This window comes from Oncorhynchus kisutch, linkage group LG17, assembly GCF_002021735.2.
Source record: "Oncorhynchus kisutch isolate 150728-3 linkage group LG17, Okis_V2, whole genome shotgun sequence".
Classification (NCBI taxonomy): domain Eukaryota; kingdom Metazoa; phylum Chordata; class Actinopteri; order Salmoniformes; family Salmonidae; genus Oncorhynchus; species Oncorhynchus kisutch.
Window position 1 is genome coordinate 31,849,793 of NC_034190.2, and position 19,131 is coordinate 31,868,923.

General features: G+C 42.4%; 2 protein-coding genes across 3 annotated transcripts; both read left to right on the forward strand.

The window, feature by feature from the left end:
- Nucleotides 1-130: 130 nt before the first annotated feature.
- LOC109907467 (protein disulfide-isomerase A3) lies at nucleotides 131-8,121 on the forward strand. 2 transcript variants are annotated; one of them, XM_020505437.2, is made up of 13 exons: nucleotides 131-420; nucleotides 840-918; nucleotides 1,739-1,856; nucleotides 1,934-2,041; nucleotides 2,257-2,386; nucleotides 2,689-2,802; nucleotides 2,976-3,101; nucleotides 3,476-3,658; nucleotides 5,248-5,356; nucleotides 5,496-5,624; nucleotides 5,843-5,922; nucleotides 6,058-6,115; nucleotides 6,516-8,121. In XM_020505437.2, exons 1-13 carry the CDS (start codon nucleotides 260-262, stop codon nucleotides 6,603-6,605), a joined length of 1,485 nt encoding a protein of 494 aa, XP_020361026.1. In that variant the 5' UTR covers nucleotides 131-259; the 3' UTR covers nucleotides 6,606-8,121. The 2 variants fall into 2 exon arrangements, with proteins under 2 accessions (XP_020361026.1, XP_020361027.1); XM_020505438.2 differs by lacking the exons at nucleotides 131-420; nucleotides 840-918 and adding an exon at nucleotides 957-1,132.
- Nucleotides 8,122-9,574: 1,453 nt separating this feature from the next.
- Nucleotides 9,575-18,878, forward strand: LOC109907468 (T-complex protein 1 subunit gamma). Its single transcript, XM_020505439.2, has 13 exons — nucleotides 9,575-9,702; nucleotides 10,625-10,686; nucleotides 11,158-11,208; nucleotides 11,317-11,379; nucleotides 11,495-11,591; nucleotides 12,765-12,882; nucleotides 13,883-14,069; nucleotides 14,158-14,440; nucleotides 14,541-14,622; nucleotides 14,859-15,039; nucleotides 15,248-15,493; nucleotides 15,660-15,791; nucleotides 18,005-18,878. The coding sequence occupies exons 1-13, from the start codon at nucleotides 9,675-9,677 to the stop codon at nucleotides 18,095-18,097; spliced, it is 1,623 nt and encodes a 540-aa protein (XP_020361028.1). The 5' UTR covers nucleotides 9,575-9,674; the 3' UTR covers nucleotides 18,098-18,878.
- The last annotated feature ends 253 nt before the right edge of the window (nucleotides 18,879-19,131 follow it).

Below are 19,131 nucleotides of genomic sequence, written 5' to 3' on the forward strand. Positions count from 1 at the left end.
GGACCTTGGTTGCACTATGATTGACATCAACGTGGACCGATGTACTACTTACATCGCATCAATGTATGTCCTCCTCGACCAATGACAAGGTCAGTTTCCTTCATATTCCGTTTATGTCCCGCCTTTCAATTGTCCACTCGTCTTTTTCCGGAAAGAGGAGCCGCAGGGTGACAGCGAGGGTCCTCTTTTTCCACAACATATGTGCTCTTTGTTTCTGTATTGTATTTGATAATCCTGTTCACTTGAAGGATTTAGAAATATGGCTTCCTTTTTGTTGCTCATCCCTGCTTTCATGTTATCGGTTGTAATATTTTCTGGCGCGGTAGTCGCACGGGGTGATGTGCTAGAGCTAGGGGACGCAGATTTCGATTACCTGGCAGCGGAGCACGAGACGATGTTAGTGAAATTCTACGCTCCGTGGTGAGAAATGGAAACATTCCCTTATGTCTATATCCATTGTCATTTATAGACGTGCACTGTAACTTAAGGCAAATATGTAAGTACATTATCTACTCTAGGCAACTGTCCAAGACGTGTTCCGTTAGCCAGCTAACTATATTCTTTGTTTCAGCTGTCAAACTCAAGGCAAGTAGCTACTGTATCAACGCAAGCTAGCTAGTAGCATGTTGGCCGCTCTGTGCAAATAGTATCAGCTATTGATATGTTTTCAAAATTGGCTATATTATGTCTTTATAACCCCAATTTGCTTATGAGTTTTACAGGTATAACACATTTATACCCACGCATAACTATGGTAACATTTGTATTGCCTGTCACTTCATATTCAGTTCCTTGGATTATATCTCCAGTAATCTATTTTATCATTATTTGCTTCGCAGGTGTGGACATTGTAAGAAACTAGCCCCAGATTTTGAGACCGCAGCTAGTCGACTTAAAGGGACAGTGCCACTTGCTAAGGTATGATAGGGCTACCACACCACTTTGTCAGAATAGTTACCAATTTATTTTGTTTGCCAATTTGTGGTACAGTTGCTATTTATATAACCCAGGGACATTATATGAAAGGGGCTAATGTACTTTATATAGACCCCTTTCCAGTGCACGACACAGTGACGTCGACGTTCACGCACAGATGCACCCTACTCTTGGCTGCAGTAAGAAAGGCATCGAAGTATGCGCCCATGAAACATCCTGTATTTACGTTTTTATTACTTCTAAACAAAATCACTTTTCGGGGTTCTCATACGCTTACAATGATGTTTCGATTCTTGCTTGAAAAGTTGCTAAGTTTCTGTTTGGTTTTGATCTTTGCAAAATAACTTGGATGTAGCAGTTGTTTTGCTACATAGGCTGTAGCTAAAGCTAGCCAAAGAGCAATCTTTCTGGTTGAAGTGTTAAAAAAAAAAAGTATAATGCAGTTTATTTGCGATGATGACACTGATATTAAGCAGGACATTCACGCGAGCCTTAAAATATAATTGTAATCCAAAAGTAGTGTGAAATGCACTCCGAAATAGAGCCTTTCCCCAAAAAAAGAACTCCAATGTGTTTTGCCACCAACTTGTGCATATCGCCCTCTGCACATTGCCCTCCTGCAGCAATGTTTGAAAACACAGATGGGTCTATTGCCATCTCCCTATCGTTTTCTTTCTCCCACTTTTTCTCACTCGTCCTTTGCTTTCTATAATTGTTTTACTCTGACTATCTATCCCCTTCTCTCTCTCTACCTCCCCATCCTCTGCATCTCTTCTGTCCATCTCACTCTCTCACCCCTCAGGTGGATTGCACAGCGAGCCCAGACACATGCGGGCGTTTCGGAGTCACAGGGTACCCCACGCTCAAGATATTCAGAAACGGAGAAGACTCCTCGTCCTATGACGGACCACGCTCAGCAGGTGTGTGTGATTTTAAGCGTTATTTAAAGTACACTAATCACGTAGGCCTACTAATGCATTTGTCTGCATACAAACAGATGGGATTGTCCACTACATGAAGAAGCAAGCTGGGCCCAACTCGGTTACTATGCGTAGCGAGGCAGATGTCGAGGCCTTTGTCAACCACTTTGACGCCAGTGTAGTGGGTACGTCATACTCTAGAAGAGTATAGTTGCCTGTTTGTTCTTAACTGAATCTTTGGTTCCCTGAATCTGCACTTTTCACATTGGCCATCGTTTAATTGATGTCTACTGCTCTGAAAAGCCTTGTGAGAGGTGAATGCAACATGGTGGAAGCTAACACTGGCAGTGTTGGAAAGGGCTAATGTACTTTCTCTCCATACTTATCTCTCTCCTCCCAGGTTTCTTCTCTGGGCCTGACAGTGCTCAGCTGGCAGAGTTTCTGAAGGCGGCCGGCGTCATGAGGGACCACTTCCGCTTCGCCCACACCATCAACATGACCCTGGGCCTCAAACACGGGGTGGACACTGAGTGAGTGAGTGAGTGAGTGAGTGAGTGAGTGAGTGAGTGAGTGAGTGAGTGAGTGAGTGAGTGGGAGGGAGGGAGGGAGGGAGGAAGGTGTAGAGAGATGGGGAGGGATAGGAAGAGAATGGGAAGAAGTGAGCGTGATAGAGAACCCTGTTGAGGTAAATCAGGTGTCTTAGTGCTGGGCTATAGCAAAATTGTGTACACCCAGGAATGGACTGAGAAACACTGCTATAGTGTGACTGTACAAGGTGTGACCAACAGACTGATCAACTACTGTCTTATCGCTCTCTCCTGCGTCTCTCCAGGAGTGTTCTGCTGTTCAGGCCCCCAAGGCTGAGCGGTAAGTTTGAGGAGAGCGTGCTGCGCTTTACAGAGACCATCACCACCCACACACTGCGCCGCTTCATCAGAGACAACATGTAAGACTACTGCTCCCGTCTGTCTACTCTAAATCCATCACCTGAATGTCTGTTACATTAGTGTCTCTATCTCTCTCATATCACTCTCTCTTTTTCATATCCCCATCTCTCTTTCCCTCTCTACCTCTACTTGAGTGTCTAACGTTATTGGTCTTCCTGTTTCCTTTTGTCAGTTTCGGAATGTGCCCCCATCTGACCAATGAGAACAGAGATAAGCTGAAGGGGCAGGACTTGTTGACTGCGTACTATGATTTGGACTACCTTCGGAACCCCAAAGGCTCCAACTATTGGAGGAACAGGTTGGTACACCTCCAATACCACAACACTTTAACACTTTAAACCACATTAATATTAGATGACCCACACTTAATAGCAACTTTCTCTTTTAGTTCAGTTCTGTTTTTAATTTGATACTGAATTCATAGTAGGTATGTTATTGTATTGGTTACAATTGTTACACTCATTTTTTTTTAATGGGATGATATTGAGATACTATTATTACCTTACATGGTCATTGGGCAACATAAAGTGTGACCAAGTAGTAATGTAGATATGTATTTTGATTTTATCCTACATACAGTACATATAATACCTGAATTCCAAATATTGTATACAAGGTGGTATATAAGTCTCTTATCATTATTATTAAATGTCGTTAATTTTCTCTTCTCAGAGTGATGAAGGTGGGTTATCAGTTTGCGTCCCAGGGCCTGAGTTTTGCCGTGGCCAATCGCAGGGACTTTGTGGATGAGCTAGAGGAGGAGTTTGGTCTGGGTGCGTCGGACGGAGGAGATCTGCCCTTCGTAACCATCAGAACACAACAGGGCTTCAAGTACACCATGAGGGAGGAGTTCACGTGAGTTAGACATATACTCAGCAAAAAAAAGAAATGTCCCTTTTTCGGGACCCTGTCTTTCAAAGATAATTTGTAAAAATCCAAATAACTTCACAGATCTTCATTGTAAAGGGTTTAAACACTGTTTTCCATGCTTGTTCAATGAACCATAAACAATGAATGAACATGCACGTGGAACGATCGTTAAGACAATAACAGCTTACAGACGGTAGGCAATTAAGGTCACAGTTATGAAAACTTAGGACACTAAAGAGGCCTTTCTACTGACTCTGAAAAACACCAAAAGAAAGATGCCCAGGGTCCCTGCTCATATGTGTGAACGTGCCTTGGGCATGCTGCAAGGAGGCAATAGGACTGCAGATGTGGCCAGGGCAATAAATTGCAATGTCCGTACTGTGAGACGCCTAAGACAGCGCTACAGGGAGACAGGACGGACAGCTGATCATCCTCGCAGTGGCAGACCACGTGTAACAACACCTGCACAGGATCGGTACATCTGAACATCACACCTGCGGGACAGGTACAGGATGGCAACAACAACCGCTCGAGTTACACCAGGAACGCACTATCCCTCCATTAGTGCTCAGACTGTCCACAATAGGCTGAGAGAGGCTGGACTGAGGGCTTGTAGACCTGTTGTAAGGCAGGTCCTTGCCAGACATCACCGGCAACAGCGTCACTTATGGGCACAAACCCACAGTTGCTGGACCAGACAGGACTGGCAAAAAGTGCTTTTCACTGACAAGTTGTGGTTTTGTCTCATCAGGAGTGATGGTCGGATTTGCGTTTATTGTAGAAGAAATTAGCGTTACACCGAGGCCTGTACTCTGAAACAGGATTGAGGTGGAGGGTCCGTCATGGTCTGGGGCGGTGAGTCACAGCATCATCGGACTGAGCTTGTTGTCATTGCAGGCAATCTCAGTGCTGTGCGTTACAGGGAAGACATCCTCCTCCCTCATGTGGTACCCTTCCTGCAGGCTCATCCTGACATGACCATCCAGCATGACAATGCCACCAGCCATACTACTCGTTCTGTGCGTGATTTCCTGCAAGACAGGAATGTCAGTGTTCGCTGGCCATGGCAGAAGAGCCCAGAACTCAATCCCATTGAGCACGTCTGGGACCTGTTGGATCGGAGGGTGAGGGCTAGGGCCATTCCCCCCAGAAATGTCCGGGAACTTGCAGGTGCCTTGGTGGAAGAGTGGGGTAACATCTCACAGCAAGAACTTGAAAATCTGGTGCAGTCCATGAGGAGGAGATGCACTGCAGTACTTAATGCAGCTGGTGGCCACACCAGATACTGACTGTTACTTCTGATTTTGACCCCCTCCCCCCATTGTTCAGGGACACATTATTCAATTTCTGTTAGTCACATGTCTGTGGAACTTGTTCAGTTTATGTTTCAGTTGTTGAATCTTGTTATGTTCCTACAAATATTTACACATGTTAAGTTTGCTCAAAATAAACGCAGTTGACAGTGAGAGGACATTTCTTTTTTTGCTGAGTTTAGTTGAGGTTCTAAGTCTAACCTTTAAGTTCCACCACGTACAACCCTACTAATTATGTTTGTTGTTGAATCTATTTAACAGGAGAGATGGGAAGTCCCTTGAAAGATTCCTGGAGGATTACTTTGCTGGACGACTAAAACGTTACATCAAGTCGGAGCCCATCCCTGAGAAAAACAAGGGTCCCGTCAAGGTATGTTTGTTTGTCTATGTGAACGAGTGTCTGTATTTCTGTGTTATTATTCAATACTCAATCACAGTACATTTGTGTTTCTGATTTTGTTGTCGTGACAATTCACATTTATTGTTTGTGTGTGCGCGCCCACTCCCAGGTAGTGGTAGCAGAGTCATTTGAGGAGATTGTGAATGACCCTGAGAAGGACGTGCTGATTGAGTTCTATGCCCCCTGGTGTGGTCACTGTAAGAGCCTGGAGCCCAAGTACAAGGAGTTGGCAGAACAGGTGAGAAAGACTACATACACAGACTCACCAATGCCACGTTTTAAGTAATTTAAATCTAGAACAGAATATTTTATTTACTGCCACTGTTTACTATTATGGCTTTCCTCAGAACAATTGTATGCATTGAAAATTGTGATTTGTCAGTAAACTAAGGAAAAGAGCTAAAGCCAAGTAAACCCTTTTGTTCTCATTGGTTATTTCTCCTGTTTTCTTCTCAGCTCTACTCTGACCCTAATATTGTCATTGCCAAGATGGATGCTACAGCCAATGATGTTCCACAAGGCTTTGATGTGCAAGGGTGAGACACCACACTTTATCACCTGGTTATCCTTTCCCTTCTATCAGCTCTCGCTTATCTTTCCATTCATTTTCACCCTGTCTCTGGTCATTCATTCATTGTGTTTCTCTCGCTCTCTCATGTGTTGTTCTGTAGGTTTCCCACCATCTACTTTGCTCGGGCAGACAAGAAGGACCAACCCAAACGATATGAGGTGAAATCTCCCTGAACTGTTATTTCCATTTTACATAAGCAGACACAAACTAGTCATATACCAGTGTTTATATATATATATATATGAGAGAGAGATTTTTTTGCCGAAACATGCTTTTAAAGGGATAGTGCATGATTTTCGCAATGAATACCTTTTTGTACTTACCGAGTAAAATAAACTAATGGATACCATTTTTCTGTCTGTGTGCAGTTTGAAGGAAGTTGCTAACTGGCGTTAGCGCAATGACTGAAAGCAATGGCTCGCATAACTACTTCACCCACTAGATTTGCCACCGCTGCTGAAAAAAATCCTAGGGGAAACACTGCATATACTGATGTATCAAAGATTGTATATGTCGGGTTACAAAGGGAGCTTAAAATGTTTTCCTCTGTAATTCCAGGGAGCCCGTGAAGTGAAGGACTTCATCAAGTACTTGAAGAGCGAAGCCTCGCACATCCCCGTTGTCAGCGGCGTGAGAGAAGACTTGTGAACAGAAGTTAGGCGATGGCAGGGCTGTAGGATGGGAAATGTAGCTTGAGACCCCTGGAATTACGATTGTGGATACGCTGTTCCTGAAGAGTCACAACTTCTGCTGAGATTCTTTATTTCTGATGAAATAACACTCCAGAAACTCTACCCACAATGTTTTTTTTCCCTTGAAACAACAGATTTGAATGAAATCCAAGTTACATGTTTGACTCTCCAGGAACAGAGCCCCTTGTAATTGATCAGGAGGAGGAATAGCATTTATACAGAAGAAGAGAAACAATGACTGAGGACTGCCAGCTTCTAATGTCAAGTGACCTGGAAGAGAGATGAGGCTGATTTTCTTGTCATAAACCGAACCGAACCTTCCCAATTTCCATTCGTATAAAGGCTAAATCAAAATGTACATCAACGTCATGAACTCACCAAGGATCAGTGTGTTGCAGGTTTGTCATGCATCAAATACCGTGAGATTAATATATGCTGTATAATGATACTGTAATAACATCTATTTCTATATAGATCTTGACTTATCGTCTCTCCTCTATCTCAGAACTATCCGTCTTCCTTACCATCATAAGCCATACCATCCATTCCACCAATGATGCTTGCTTGTGTAAAATACTCTGAAATGGCTCCATATTTCCTAGTTCCAAATTTTTTTTATTCAGACGGGTATAAATACCCGCTGGTCTTTATATATGTGTGCTTGAGCTACTGAGTTGGTGTCATTCCAGACAGCACCAACCAACCACTTCACTCCTGATCTATCTGCCTCCTGACTGCATACAAAACCCAAAACATCCCAACCCATTCTCCTTTTCTTTTTTTTTTCCATGCCAATATCAAATTAACCATATTGGAAATACTGTAAAGGCAATATTCAGATTGGCAAAAATTACAAGTAGCCACTATGGTGTTCTTGAAAACAAATGTTTGCACCCTATGTTTTTGAATATTCAGGTTTCTATTTATGTTTCTAACATTATATGCCATTTTGCCAGGGATTTTTAGAGCAACTAACTTCTGAAAGGCCTATACGATGTTTGGATGTGGCTATGAAGGACAGGTGTGTGTGTGTGTGTGTGTGTGTGTGTAGTCATATTTATTGAATAGAGTATACAGGAAGCAACATACTTTGTACATAATGTGTGAAAACAAAGGATATTTGCTATCTTAATTGTCTCTTTTTGGACAGAGCCTTATAATTTATTGATGTACATGTTGCTAGAGTTTTGCACTCAGAGGACCCATTATCCTTACAGTATATTTATTTTTGATCTGCTAAGAAATTGAGATATGTCTTTGGCGTTTTCTCACTTAAATGATTCTGGTACCATTTTTTAAAAATCGGTCTTTGTTGTTTCTTTGACTTTCTTCTGGAAAACAGTCAGACAATAGTCTACTGTCGTACAACGTAGAAACACAGTTACCATACTTACATCAGTGAATACATATTTTGTTTTCTGGACACAGTGCAGCGTTTCCCAACTGGTGAGCCCCCCCCAAAAAAAAATATATATATATTTAAACAAACATGTTTTTTTGTGTTGGACATACTCATTGTCGGACATACTCTGAACAAAAATATAAACGGGACATGTAAAGTGTTGGTCCCATGTTTCATGAGTTGAAATAAAATATCCCCGAAATGTTCCATACGCACAAAAGCTTATTTCACTCAAATGTTGTATTTCTCCTTTGCCAAGATAATCCATCCACCTGACAGGTGTCATATTAAGAAGCTGATTAAACAGCATGAGCATTACACAGGTGCACCTTGTGCTTTGGACAATAAAGGCAACTCTAAAATGTGCAGTTTTGTCACACAACGCAATGCCACTGATGTTGCAAGTTGAAGGAGCGTGCAATTGGAATGCTGACTGAAGGAATGTCCACCAGAGCTGTTGCCAGATAATTTAATGTTCATTTCTCTACAATAAGCCACCTCCAAAGTCGTTTTAGAACATTTGGCTTTCTGTCTAACTGGCCTCACAACCGCAGACCACGTGTATGGCGTTGTGTGGGCAAGTGGTTTGCTGATGTCAACATTGTGAACAAAGTGTCTCATGCTGGTGGTGTGATTATGGTATGGGCATGCATAATCTACAGACAACGAACACAATTGAATACAATTGCATTTTATCGATGGCAATTTGAATGCACAAAATACCATGACGAGATCCTGAGGCCCATTTTTTAAGGTATCTTTGACCAACAGATGCATATCTGTATTCCAATTCATGTGAAATCCATAAATTAGGGCCTAGTGAATTTATTTCAGTTGACAAATTTCCTCATATGAACTGTAACTCAGTAAAATCAATGAAATTGTTGCATGTTGCGTTTATATTTTTGTTCAGTATAAAAACTATTAACACTAGGAAATCAGCTCAAAGTGATTTTAATTTTAAGAAATCTGTTCCGAAGTGTTCCCACACATAATAGAGAGACGTGATCGTATAGAAATGTAAGGAAGGTCTGAAATGATTGTTTTAGACAAATATATGTTTGGGCTTCTTGCGGTCAATTTGCAGTCTACAAATTATTTGTAATTGTGTTCCGCTCCAGAAAAAAAATGACTTGCTTCTGAATCTAGTTGACACCTGCATTAGTAGGGCGGCGCACAATTGGCCCAGCGTCGTCCGGTTTAGGCCGTCATTGTAAATAAGAATTTGTTCTTAACTGACTTGCCTAGTTAAATAAAGGTCAAATAAATACAACATAGTGGTTTGGTATTGTCATTATATCATTTTTTTCCTTCAATAAAATAAGAAGGGAAACATCCTGTAATACAGGTATCCTTGAATTTCAGAAAAGGTCTAGCCAATATTGGATTACTGTATATGGAGTTGCTTGGTTTTGTACAGGGCAATGAATATATGGTACAGGGTGTGTCTCACAATCCTGTTGCGTTTACCCCGGTTCCCCAACTGGTGGAAGTCACAGTACATTATGATTTGCTCGAAGGTTATTGGTTAACACACTGGAAGAAATCCGCCCCGCATTTGGATCTTCTTCCTCTTGTGCTGCCCAGAAGTTTCCAGGCCGTTGTCCCACACATACTGTCACGATGATGGGCCAACAGGTTCTCGTGCTGAGTAAGTTGATAGAAAAACCATAAACAACGAGAAATGTAACATCTTAACTTTGATTTCGGTGGAAATGTGACCCATTTGGATGTTTTTGTCGTTTGTAATATCCTGACAAGCGGCCAGTACCGGCTACACAGGTAGCCAGCAACAAAGCATGTGCTTCTGCTTCCTTGCCGACCACTGACAGTGCTAGCTAGCGTTAGCAAGGTATTTAGCTAGTAGGCTAACTTGTTCTTTGTATGACTTTCTTGGCCGTAACGTTACAAAAACCTATCTGGCTGGTTACAGTACATTTTACACAACCGCTAACGTTAAGTGCTCAACTAAAATGTCCATTCTCAAGAATACAATTTGCAATGACGTTACACATTGACAATTTATTGCTAGCACATTTTAGCTAGTTTGGTTGCTGTTGACCAATTGGGGCTAAAAACATGGGAGTCCTGCCCATCTTTTCGGCAACATTACTGAAACTCAAAGTTTGACTCAAATCACTGCAATTTGAACCTGGTCGTCGGAGCTTCCAGGCATGTCAACATCAGACAGCTCCTGCATGTCAGTAACTAGCATGTCAGATGATTTAAGCCAACTTTGGTGCTGTATTTGTGTGTCGTTTAGTAACTATGTATCTGTTAGCTGCAAGGCATATTATTACAGTGTAAAATGTCAGCCTTCCAAAATACGAGACATCCATAATCCACACACGATACGCCTAGCTAGCTATTGTATGATGTAGGTAGGTAGCTAGTGAGCTACAGATGTGGGATCTTAATTTGTACATGGAAATCAAAAGGTGTAGAACAAACGTAGACTGGTTGGATCATAGAGGTAACTAGACTAATTGCTGTAATGATGTTTTGGTCTGCTGTGTTTTTGCAGCAATATTTTACACAATATAGTATTAACTCCGTTCTCATGTTCCCTACAGGCCAGAATATGAAGAGGGAGTCTGGACGGAAGGTTCAGACCGGCAATATCAGTGCAGCCAAGGTGAGGTCCCATTAGTTAGTGTCTTCCACTGTACTTGGTTGAATTAACATGGTTTCTAGCTATGTTATTTCAACATAATTGTATGTTTAATTGCTGACTATGGGGCCCAGTACTAGGGCTGGGATGATACCAGTATTGTGATAATTGCTAGCATGGGGGGGGGGGGCATGAAGCGGTCTAAACTTCTTTTGGAAAGCAGCCCTAATGTTGGAAACGAACATGTTGTCATCTAGAGTCACATTTATTTTCCAAGCTATAGCACGCATTATTTTACGTACAGCGGGTGTTTAAGGACCAAAGAGAGTCCGCTTTTTCATTTTTGCCATGGAAAATATATTGCGATACTGGTATCTTCACATCCCTACCCATTACATTGCTTCTGTAGCTCAATTGATGAGGACTGTAGGATAGCTATGATGCATTGCTTGTTGACACTATATAGATAAACCTTTTTTCGTGTGTGTGTTGTAGACGATCGCAGACGTCATCAGAACATGCCTGGGACCAAGGGCCATGATGAAAGTGAGCTATAGGTTTATTTTTATCCTCAGGTTTTTGTCACAGTTTTGCTTGAAACATACTTTATGGTAGCACTTGAATTGGGGAAACCATAACATGCTTTGTGTGTAGATGCTTTTGGACCCCATGGGTGGGATTGTGATGACCAACGATGGCAACGCTATCCTGAGAGAGGTGAGAAGAGCACACTTGCTATGATTCCCAATACGTCTACTTCCATACAGAAAATATCAATGTTCAGTGCCCCAGTGCAAAGCCCACCTCCTTCCCCCTGTCTCTGCTTCCACAGATCCAGGTCCAGCACCCGGCTGCCAAGTCCATGATTGAGATCAGCCGCACTCAGGACGAGGAGGTGGGAGACGGCACCACCTCTGTCATCATCCTGGGTGAGTCACCACATGCCCAATACTGTGAATAAATACACTGCACCATCAGGTCTATTCTCATAGTAGTAGTACACTAGTAATCCAATCCAGCCTATTCTTCATGTATTACTCCTGTGTCTCAACCAGGCCAATAATTTAGTGGTTTTAGGGGCAAGGCCATTTTTTTTAATTAAAAAAAACAAACATTTATTTAACTAGGCAAATCTGTTCAGAAAAAAGATGTGTTTAAAATGGCGGTCTACACCGGCCAAACCCGGGCGATGTTGGGCCAATTGCAGACCTGCCAACATGCACACGTTTTGCGTACCAACTACGCAATTATCTGTTCACGTACGAGATCTGAGTTAAAAGTATGCAGAAATGAATAGGGCCTGATTGATATTATTTTTTTAAACATTTTAAAAATGTACATTTTAACTCTGCGTCCCATTAGTTGTGTTTTCCACGCAACCTGATAGACCGTTCCTGCTAATAGTATGTTGGAACATTTATAGCCTGCTGCCGTGTGCGCATTGCTGCGCTTATAATGTGAAGAAATAATAGGTTAATCACATTTTAATATAGAAATTCTGATCTGTTGCATCAGCCTCATTGCTTTTAAAATGTTTTGATGTATGATAGTAGTATTCATTTGGGGTCTTATCATCCCACAACTGTCCCAGAGCGTCTGTTTGGAATGTTTCTTTCTTGTACAGAACGACAAGCTGACCCATAGAATAGGTCAACTTCTGTAATATGTGATATAGTAGATTGTGCTTTTGCTGTTTGTTACTCATCTTGTTAGCTGACAAAGTAAACATGGACGGATCTAACGTCTTCAATATGTGCCTCGGAATTCCGTAAGGATGCACGCGCCGTTGCATCCCCAATGTTTCTTACATCACTAGTAGTCTACTTCGGAGCTGCGATGCCTGTGAAAAGGACCTGATCACGTGACGGGCATTGACTAATAAGAATATAAATATCTGAGAGAGCCATGTGAGTGAGGGGTGCTTTGGAGCAGGGCGATTGGCATCTGGGAGAAGGGAATTTGTATTATTATATTCAGCCCAAGGGCACAACAGCCACTTTGGCCGCAAGACAGGGATTTTTTTAGGGGGCGTTTCGGCCACAGAAGGGGGCATCGACAGCCATGGCCGGGGAGACATCCATACATTTTGTGCATCTCTCTAGCGGGTGAGATGCTGTCTGTGTCAGAGCAGTTCTTGGAGCAGCAGATGCACCCGACCGTTGTCATCAGCGCCTACAGACATGCCCTGGATGATATGCTCAACCTGCTCAAAGATATCAGGTACTGTTCCAGCCTCTACCGCCCACACACACAACCTTTTAATCGTTAAGGGCTGAATTCTATCTTGACATCTGTATAACTTCACTTCTTATGCAAATCTGTGATCTGTGATTGCCATTAATCTGTGTTTTTATATGAAGTCTAGAGCTTTGGCCCAAATAGTTTTTCTGGTCAATGCATGTTTCATGTCAAACAGTGATCCACTTTCAAAATGCAAGATATGTTTTAGACCTGCATTTTAAGGTGAAAGTCATTCATCTTAGCATCCATTGTCATCTTACTTCTCTGGAGTCCAGAGCAAGCAGGTTACGGCCGAGTTGTATGTTGCAGGATCGTCTGGAAAGCATGGTCTGTCTGCAGCCTTTTTTTTCCTCACAAATATTGTAACATATTCTGGTAAATGAATTACATCTTCATCCCATAAGTATTGAAGGCAGTGCGACGTTACAGCTCTGTTATCTTTAGACAGATAGCCAGTTGCCACCCAAACTTGGCCTAGATCTGTCTGAAGTATGAAAATGATCAACGAATCGCCAGAAAGCCTATTCTGGCAAAGATGCGTCTGTAGCGCATTGCTAAACTTTTAATTTATATAAACGTACGTTTTGCCAGCAAAAACGGGAGAAAATGAAACCAGTGTTTTCTGGTCATTAACCTGGATATGCATGCCCGCCTTTGCGTGCCAAATGCTGATGACTGGTCAAGAGTCAAGACACTTTTTGGTTCTGAGGCACAGATGAGATGTTTTTGAGACAGGCCTACAGTATTGTACCAAATTATTTTGTTAGTAACCAGATCGAATAGGCAAATGTAGAAATATACAATACAAATGGTATCTGTAGACTATTAAATTGTAGGGAAAATATGTATTTTTCCCATTCAGTTTTAACGCCCCCACAAAAACCTTCTCGTGACCCCCAGTTTGAGAACCACTGTTTTAGGTGGCAACCGCTTTCACACTCATAACATTTGTTTAACAACTCTCTTCTCCTCCTCCCAGCACCCCAGTGGACGTGAGTGACAGGGAGATGATGCTGAAGATCATCAACTCTGCCATCAACACCAAGGCTCTGAGCCGCTGGTCTGACATGGCCTGCAGCATTGCCCTGGACGCCGTCAAAACTGTGGAGATGGAGGAGAACGGACGCAAGGAGATCGACATAAAGAAGTACGCCAAAGTAGAAAAGGTAATTGTCAAAGTGTGTCTTTTTTAATGTTTGTTTTCCTGTGCAGTCCAAGTTCTGCTTCATCCTTTGTGTTAATGTGTTTGTCCAGGTTCCCGGTGGGATCATCGAGGACTCGTGCGTGCTCAGAGGTGTGATGGTAAACAAGGACGTGACCCACCCGCGCATGCGCAGAATGATCAAGGATCCCCGTATTGTGCTGTTGGACTGCTCCCTGGAGTACAAGAAGGGAGAGAGCCAGACTGATATTGAGATCACTCGTGAGGAGGACTTTGCCCGCATCCTGCAGATGGAGGAGGAGTACATCCAGCAGATCTGTGAAGACATCATCCGCCTCAAGCCAGACCTCATCTTCACAGAGAAGGGCGTCTCGGGTATCCCACGCTGCTTCAAAATGCATTGTTCTTGTTAAGGCCTATGTCTGATGCAACTGACTTTTTTTTTACCTCAACTATATTTTGCCTCTCTCTTCAGACTTGGCTCAGCACTACCTAATGAAGGCTAACATCACGGCTATTCGCCGTGTAAGAAAGACTGACAACAACCGGATCGCCAGGTAAGCCAATTGAAAGCAATTTTTTACATTGGTTGACATTACATCAATTATCGGAGACAATTATCGCAAACAAAAAACATGTTTAAATTTCACCGTTTTGCTCTGTGTCATGTTACTATGTACATAGCAGCGAATGACCGAGCACTTTCATTGCGTATTGGTTTATTTCAGCTTCTTTAACAGGGTGTATGGTCTTCACAACTACTGCTCTAACCTATTTCCTTGTTACCCCTCAGGGCGTGTGGCGCACGCATTGCCAGCCGTACGGACGAGCTGCGCGAAGGGGACGTGGGCCTGGGGGCGGGCTTGTTTGAGATCAAGAAGATTGGAGATGAGTACTTTGCCTTCGTCACAGAGTGCAAAGACCCTAAAGCCTGCACCATTCTGCTGAGAGGAGCCAGCAAGGAAATCCTGGCGGTGAGAAACTGAGAATAAAGCGTTCAAAATAATATGCTCATTTTATTGTGCAACAATCACTAAGTGCTAAAAGAAAGAATTACCTTAATGGGATGAGTCTCTGCTTTTTTTGTTTTTGTTTTTTTGTAAGTCTCAGCGCATGACTAAATTAGGTTTTTACTTGTGTTCTGAAATCGCTCTCTTTCCCCCATTTACATCTCTCTCCCAGGAGGTGGAGCGTAACCTGCAGGATGCCATGCAGGTGACCCGCAATGTGCTGCTGGAGCCCAGCCTGCTGCCTGGCGGTGGCGCTGCCGAGATGGCTGTGTCCCAGCGGCTGATGGAGCTCTCCAAGGCCCTCACTGGCGTGGAGCAGTGGCCCTACCGTGCCCTGGCCCAGGCCCTGGAGGTCATCCCCCGCACCCTCATCCAGAACTGTGGCGCCTCCACCATCCGTGTGCTCACCTCCCTCAGGGTAAGAGAGCGACAGACTGAGAGAGTCAAAGGTAGAACCTCATACCATCTCGGAGGAAGACCGATGGGAGCGTGTGTGTGCAAGTGTGAGAGAGGGTGTGAAAGGGAGATGGAGGTTTTACTGTACATTGTAGTGGCCTTTTCACTGAGATCCATCCCCACTCCAGGCCAAGCACACCCAGAAGGGCAGTGTGTCGTGGGGGGTGAATGGAGAGACTGGCACCCTGGCTGACATGACCTCCCTGGGCATCTGGGAGCCACTGGCCGTCAAGGCCCAGACCTATAAGACTGCAGTAGAGGTGAGACTTCCAACCACCTGCTCAATACAATGTTGAGGGCATTGATGCGCTACACAAGTGTTCATTAGTTACAGTGCCTTCAGAAAGTATTCACACCCCTTTACTTTTCCCACATTTTTTTACAGCCTAAATTTAAAATGGATTAAATTGAGATTTTGTCTCTGGCCTACACAAAATACCCTGTAATGTTGAAGTGGAATGCTTTTAGACATTTTTACAAATTAATAAAAAATGAAAAGCTGGATTGTCTTGAGGCAATAAGTATTCAACCCCTTTGTTATGGCAAGCCTAAATAAGTTCAGGAGTAAAACATTTTCTTAACAAGCACCATAATAAGTTGCATGGCAATACTAGCATTTAACATGATTTTTGAATAACCACTTCATCTCTGTACCCCACACACAGAATTATCTGTAAGGTCCCTCAACTGAGCAATGAATTTCAAACAGATTCAACTACCAAGACGGGAGGTTTCCCAATGCCTCACAAAGGGCACCTGAAATCAAATGTTGGTTGCGTAAACATATTTTGCAGGTGCAGTGAAATGCTTGTTTCTAGCTCCAACAGTGCAGTAATAACTAACAAAACTATATATATGAAATATCAGAACGAGCAATGTCAGTCCGAAATAAATATATATTTATATGATGGTGTGTGTATAGACATTATGGACAGTATATGAATAGAAAAAGTGTGTACAGCAGTAGTTTTATAGGATGAGCCTTGACTAGAATACACCTATTGGTTGATGGGTATAAAATAAAAAGCAGACATTGAATATCCCTTTTGAGCATGGCGAAATTATTAATTACACTTTGGATGGTATATCAACACACCCAGTCACTACAAAGATACAGGCGTCCTTCCTACCTCAGTTGCCGTAGAGGAAGGAAACCGTTCAAGGATTTCAGAGGCCAATAGTGACTTTAAAACAGTTTGTGTTTAAAGGCTGTAATAGGAGAACTGAAGGTGTATCAACATGCATTAAAAGTAAAACTGCAAAGAAATTAGTTTTATGTCCTAATACAAAGTGTTATGTTTGGGGCAAATCCAACACAACACAAGAGTACCACTCTTCATATTTTCAAGCATGGTGGTGGCTGCATCATGTTATGGGTATGCTTATCATTGGCGAGGACTACAGTTTATTTTTATCCAAAAAAAATTAAGTAATAGAGCTAAGCACAGGCAGAATCCTGGTTGTCTGCTTTCCAACAAACACTGGGAGACAAATTCACCTTTCAGCAGGACAATAACTTAAACACAAGGCCAAATATAAACTGAGTGAACAAAACATTAAGAACACCTGCTCTTTCCGTGACATCGCTTTCACCTGGTCAGTCTATGATCCCTTATTGATGTGTCTTGTTAAATTCACTTCAATTAGTGTAGATGAAGGGGAGGACACGGGTTAAAGATATTTTTAAGCCTTCAGAAAGATTGTACGTGTGCCGTTGAGGGTCAATGGGAAAGACAAAATATTTAAGTGCCTTTTCAACGGGGTATGGTAATAGGTGCGAGGCGCATCGTTTTGTGTCAAACTGCAACACTGCTGGGTTTTTCACACTCAACAGTTTCCCATGTGTATCAAGAATGGTCCACCACCCAAAGGACATCCAGCCAACTTAACTCAACTGGGAAGCATCGTAGTCAACACAGGCCCACATCCCAGTGGAACGCTTTTGACACCTTGTAGAGTCCATTCCTCGATGAATTGAGGCTGTTTTGGGGGCAAAGGGGGGGGGGTGCCACTCGTGGTTATGAAGGTGTTCCTAATGTTTTTTTACGCTGGAGTTGCTTACCAAGATGACATTGAATGTTTCTGAGGGGCCTAGTAACAGTTTTGACTTAAATTGTTGTAAAAAATATATGGCTAGACTTGAAAATGGCTGTCTAGCAATGATCCAAAACCAACTTGAGGGAGCGTGAAGAATAAAAAAATCATTTTAAAAAGTGCAAATATTGTACAATCCAGGTGTGCAAAGCTCTTAGACTTACCCAGAAAGACTCACAGCTGTAATCGCTGCCAAATGTGATTCTAACATGTGTAAATGTGCTAAAATATCTAAACATGTTGTCAATATGGGGTGAGATTTTGAATTTAGGTTCTAACAATGTGTAAGTCAAGGGGGTATGAATACTTTCTGAAGGCACTGTACATATTGTTTGGCTATGCAGTTCTACTCCCTTGGACTCCTTCTTTCTCTCTCCAGACAGCCATCTTGTTGCTGCGCATCGACGACATCGTCTCTGGACATAAGAAGAAGGGAGATGAGCAGACAGGAGGAGGACAGGGCGCCGAGTAGAGGGGGAGAAGGATTGGGAACAAAGAGGAGGAAGAGGGTAATGGAGGATTAGGCAGTCTGAGCTATTTCTTGTTGTTGCATTGTTGAAGGAACCTGCAAGTAAGCATTTTGTTGGACGGTGTATACCATGTGTATCCTGTACATATGATTAATAACCTAACAGCACTGTTTTATAAACCTCTCACTCAGATATGACATTTGTTATGGTCACTAAGCAGACTGGGATAGGGTTGTTGCATGTATTACATACTGTATGAATGTACTGGATTTGGTACCAAGGAACTCAAGTTTAGTTTGGTTTGTTTGTGTGTGGTGTGTTTGTGCAGTATTTATGGCAGTAAGTGTAAGATGTGACTGAATATGTTCTCCTGGGATCAAGGTTTTACCTCTGTTAGTCTCACGAGGCAGTTCTTTGTTTGGAAGAGCTCCTTCGTGACTTGAGTTGAATAACAGTTGCCAATGGATGGTGACCAAATCATGTGACGAAGTCATTTGAATGAATTACTAAAGCACTGTGATCCTATAGAAAAATAGACCTTGCAAATTATTTATAGCCTGCAATGTCTACCTCTGAAGGTCCTTTTTAAATGCTGCATTATATGGATTGGATCATCTTGCATTTCAATGAGTGAGTGCTTTTTTTCTGCAATAAATAGTTTTAGTTACGGTGTCTCTGGTTCTGAATCCTGTTACTCCACCAGACCATTTCCCTCAATTACACTTTGCCTGGGGCTGTTACCTGTGATACAGTCAACCTCAATAAAAGTGGATACAAATGACACAGACCTATGTTTGTTTCATTCACTTTGACGCCCATGATGTGTGTTTTGATTATGATTCTCTCACCACTTTTGTTAACAATGTAGCTTAGCCTATGGTGAAATGTTTCATTAATTGCTACGGTGGCATAACATTTGCTGCATTGTGAAATCCAGAGTACTTAAGTAAAAAATACTTTAAAGTCCTACTTAAGTAGAATTGTTTGGGCTATATGTACTTTACTATTTTTATTTTTTTGACAACATCGACTTACT